The 5,000-nt window shown below is 36.0% G+C and overlaps 1 protein-coding gene across 1 annotated transcript in view; it reads right to left on the reverse strand.

The window, feature by feature from the left end:
• Positions 1–1,463: 1,463 nt before the first annotated feature.
• Positions 1,464–5,000, reverse strand: part of CAMKMT (calmodulin-lysine N-methyltransferase) — a 222,004-nt gene continuing 218,467 nt past the window's right edge. The window contains exon 11 of the mRNA XM_074897092.1: positions 1,464–3,507. Within this exon, the coding sequence (XP_074753193.1) occupies positions 3,430–3,507 (78 nt within the window). The 3' untranslated portion in view covers positions 1,464–3,429. The remainder of the gene's footprint in view (positions 3,508–5,000) is intronic.

Genomic DNA, 5,000 nt, shown 5'->3' on the forward strand with positions numbered 1-5,000 from the left:
CTAGTTATTCCCCTCTTGCATTAGGGAGAGTGGGTGAAAGACGGTAATAAAACGTGCCTCTGTTTGCCTTGCAATGTGTTGCTGCCTTTTCCCTCTTCCCCCTGCCATATCAGCTGTGCCACCTGCCATATCAAGAGGTGGATCAAAAGCTCCACCCACTGCATCCTCTTTTGTTCAGGGAACAGCGAAGGAGAGTTGTAATGGAGATGTAACACTTGATAAACCATATGCAGCCAGGCTCAAGATGTAAGGATGCTTTTCATGGGGGGGAACAATTTTAATCCCGCTTCCCTCCTCACACAAACATGTAGCCATTAAGCCACAGGCAAAATGTGAATGACTTGTCTAATAAGGATTTTGCAGCTGGACTGGTACCTGGGGTAGGAAGTTCTCCTGCCTCACCTCACATTCTTAAGACATTTTTCACTTCAAATCAAACTTATTTCTCAAATGGAAAGATTTGTTCCATTGTCCCAGAATGCTATCACATCGGACTAGTTTGTAATTTTTAAGAAAGCCTTTGCCAGCTCTCACAGCAGGAAGTGGAATATTTTTTTCTTGGTCTTTTATATTCTGAAGATCACAACTCCCTGCCAGCGGCATCAGCTGCATTAGGGCTGCGCCCAGGGGAATGGATGTCCACAAGAAGATCATTTCTCTCTGCCATTTTCCTCTGAGAAAGGAGGAAGACACAACGTTGCTCTAAAAACTACCATCATATGTGAAGGAAAACTTGCATCTGCCTAACTGCCATTCTCGGTGAAGACAGCATAGCTCTTCCGTGGTGTCATTCATCTTCAAAGTGCTTTGCAAACACAAAGTAATTAAGCTCAATATTCTGCTACAGAACACATTAAAAATATACCAAGTATCAGAGACTAGTTAAAGCACATCACATGAAAGGCTCTGATATATTTTATAAGCATGATTTGATAAGCTGCCTAACTTTTTCTTAGCAAACATATTTGATGTATTGATAAACACTGCTTTTTTATTAAAATGTAAGAGCTCAGAAACAATTCTTCAAGTCCCTGCTGACGCGAGGGACTCAGAGATGCCTCTAAAAAAGAACAGTAAATCCTACATCTGTGACTTCTCAATACCCATTTTAAAACAACAACAACAACAACAAAAAATCAAGAAGAGAGCTTGCTTATGTACCTCTAAAAATATCTACACAGACCAAACCTGCAAGCACTTATGTAGATGAGTAACTTTACTGCCTGTGGAGCTCCAATGTGAGTTTGCAGGATGAAGCCTAAACGCATCTTTGGTAAACAAGCCATCAATTACACACTTTAGGGATGGCAGCACCTGTGCAAAGCCTTCAACTATAAACGACAGACACTAAAGAAATAAAAAGCAATTATCAGCTACTAATTTGAGTAAAACTGTTTTCTTCTTAAAGCTGAAAACACAATTTTCAGTGACACTGGTTCTATTTTTGGAAATTAACAATCTTTATTAGATTATTGTACAGCAGACATTCAAGCCCTCTCAAAAAGAAAGGGTTCACAAATTTTAATATTTCACTATTTTTCACACTCCTTTGTTGATTATAAAGATTTTCTTGTACATGTTTTTAGAGAAAATAAAGGCACTGCTCTGTGGGACAAACAAAACAAAACAAATTAAACTAAAGCCACATCCACAGCAATTTTAAATTACTCCTAACTGCTTTTGATTTCTTACTAGGCAGGTATCTTCCAACAAGAGTTTGAATATGAAACTCATACCAGCTATAGGGGAGACATACTACTCAGTTCTAGGATAAATGGTTGGTTTGCATTGCCCCTGGTCTTTATCTAACACTGAGAATAGCCTGCTTTTTATCAAAAGAGGAATAAATTGCTGTTATTGTGATGTTAGCCCATCACTTGGCATTGCAATTCAAGTTTTTGTGAGACAGAAATGTATGATCTAACTGCGACTTGACCTATGCCTTCTGAGATCCATCTAGGTGCTCTAATGGAGCATAAAAAGTATTGAATACAAGGACATGCAAACCGGTAGTGAAGAAATTTGTTTGAGAAGAAGAGCGAAGAGAAAGGGACTCACATGAGCTCGTGGTTTACGTGCTACCAAATTTGTTAAAATATGGAAGAAAGCTTACTGCCGAACTGCAGTTCTTTTAATTAATGTATTTCAGGATGATTCTATGCACCTCCTCGTATCTAGCACCTCCCTCTCTCTGTCATGGTCTCTGCCTCTCTCTCTTTTTCATCATTTTAAAAGTGGTATGATTTAAGAGGCTGTACAGGCTTCTTTAATGATCCAGGTTGTTTTTCTGAGAAATCATTAAAATGGTCTATTAAACTGTTAAGAAAATAAGAAATTGGTCCTGTTTCTTTGTAGGGTTTTTGTCTTTTCCAGTACAGGAAAAGTCACGTTAAATGTTTATCAAATACTTGGGCCACAGTACATTGCAATATAAAGTAATTCAAGGGAGATAGTTTGATTACACTACAAAATCCTTCAGTTATTATAGCATTTCTTGGAATCTATCAGAAAAGGATGGATTTTTTAAAAAGCAATATCTAGGATAGTACCATTTAGATTTTAGCCCTGATAAAGGCTCACTTTCCATTCATAGTCAGAACCTAAATGTGCTCTTCTTGTACCTAAACAGATAATAAGCACTCAGCACACTCCCCCTTCTTGACACAACACACTGAGACTAATCACACATAATTGGAGAGGAGGAGCAGAGGGGCTGGGCAGGCTATTGTGTCCAAAGGACAAATGGTCAGTTTATGAGGCTTTTGTCTGATGCATAATTTCTTATACATCTACAGGAGGAAAAGTCCTGCTGGAAAAGAACATACATACACACACATATATATAAAGCCTTCAACATTGAAGCAAATGAGGACATTTCAATTATGGATAGAAAAATCAACAGTAGAATTAAAAAAAAAAAAAAAAAAAGGAAAAAAAAATCCAAGCATTCAATAGGTGCATTTTTGAAAGATCTTAAGACAACTATTTCCTTACTAATTAAATGTGAATGCATTTACTACTTTACAACCAGTTATATGACCCCACAAAGTATACTATTCACATATTTTCAAATACAACCCAAAAATAACATTTAAAGAGACTAACAAAGTGCATGCAAGTTAAAGGCACAAAAGCAAAGGAAGTCAGCTTTACACCTTTGTTAATGCATACACGTGAAGTCTGATTGGTTTTAGGCTGGAATATAATTGAAAAAATACATTCTAAAATGATACAGAAAAGATGCCTCAGTGTTAACACTCTGTGAAACACGCCATGATATCTTCCTCAGCATTTAGATCAGAAATATTTCTCTAATGATGACTCAGGAACAAAAGGGGGGAATTGAACCCTTCTCACTGCCTGACCATTCACATACATGGATTAATTTTCAGTAGTCCACCTTAAAATAAACAAAAGAAGTTTCATCTTCTATCTGTGTTTGGTTAAAACGAGAAGAAAAGGGTAATGGAGGTTTTCCTCATATGTATCTTTTTCTTCATTTTTCAACTGCAAATAAAAAATGGATAAAGTGAGAAAACTGCATGAAAGCATTTTTAAAATAGAGAGTTCTTGTTCCTTACAGCAAATGATAATACCAAAGATTAAACATTTAATAACTACAAAAAGAAATCTTAAGGACAAATACTATCACAGGTATGGAACAGTATGTCAAATATTATCAGGAGTTGGTCAGAGTTCATAGACAGACTAATTCAGGCAATAAATAGTGGAACATTACTTATAAAACAAGTGAGGTTCAAAATTGCTGTATTAAATAAACTATATTCAAGTGAGATTCAAGGCCTGAATTAAATCCACTAAGCAAGGAAGTTCAGAACAAAGGCTAAAAGTTTATCCCTAATCAGCCTAACTATGGCTGTATAATTTGGTATTTAAGATCAACAATTGTTTCAGATCTCTGAAGTACTATAAGCTTACCTGAAGGTTTACATAATTTGCAAGCCACTTCCAAAGCTGTAATGCAGTTCTTGATGGGCTTATTTATTAATTCTGCTTAATTTTAAAAATTCTTACTGTGAGACTTACAACCTGATAATTAGAATGGTTCAGTTCCGATTGCTAGGGATAATGTTACGTGTGCTCTTCTGATCTACACTAAAAGAATGTATTTCTAAAAAAATAGTGAATGCTTATTTTCTTAGGTATTCCGGTTAAATGTAATTTAAAATACATATACATATTAAACTGAAGTATGTGGAAACTATTCATACATATAACATTTTGTAATCACCTCACATAAAAATATTTGCATATTTTTAATGCAAGCTTAAGGAAGAAATGTAAAAAAAAAGTCCCTTTAGCCATGTCTGACAAAATGACCCTCCCACCCAAAATACTACATTTAAAGCCATATTGTTTTGCCTTTATTTTCCTTGCTGTGCGTTAAGGATTTTAGTCGGTACGTGTCACAACAGCGCTCATGCTATTCAAACAAAGGTCTTTTCCTTATCATATTCTTCAACTCTGAAGTGCCTCTGTGTAAGCTACTGTCTATGAGCAATTAACACACTTTTCCTTTTTCCTAGTGGAACATAAAGCTGATCTATTCTTTAAATTCTAATCCACTTTACTAAGAAGTGTTTGTGTATAATTACTAAAGTAAGGACAATCTGCTTCCCAAGATCTCTAACTTTACCACAGGTGGTTCACTTTGTTTGCAAGGATTACCCATCAGTTTTGTGCTATCCTGGCAATTTTTTTCATGAAGAAAGACTGTATTTTATTTGTACCTTAAAGTTTCCAATTTCAATGAGCCATGTATCTATCAAAAGAAAAGTTAAGAGACTACTTGGAAAACCAGGATGTTATGGGATGGCACATGCCCAAGCGTATTTTCCTCCTCTTTTTTATTTGTTAGACTCCACTTGGAGTAGAAAACCAGAGCCTAATTATGAACTTTGAATGTGAAGAGGCAGCCCTGCTGAAGAACCTGGAGCACAGAAAAGGTAAATACTCCCATTTCTATGTATGTCCCTACA

This window comes from Athene noctua, chromosome 1 (genome assembly GCF_965140245.1).
Source record: "Athene noctua chromosome 1, bAthNoc1.hap1.1, whole genome shotgun sequence".
Classification (NCBI taxonomy): Eukaryota; Metazoa; Chordata; class Aves; order Strigiformes; family Strigidae; genus Athene; species Athene noctua.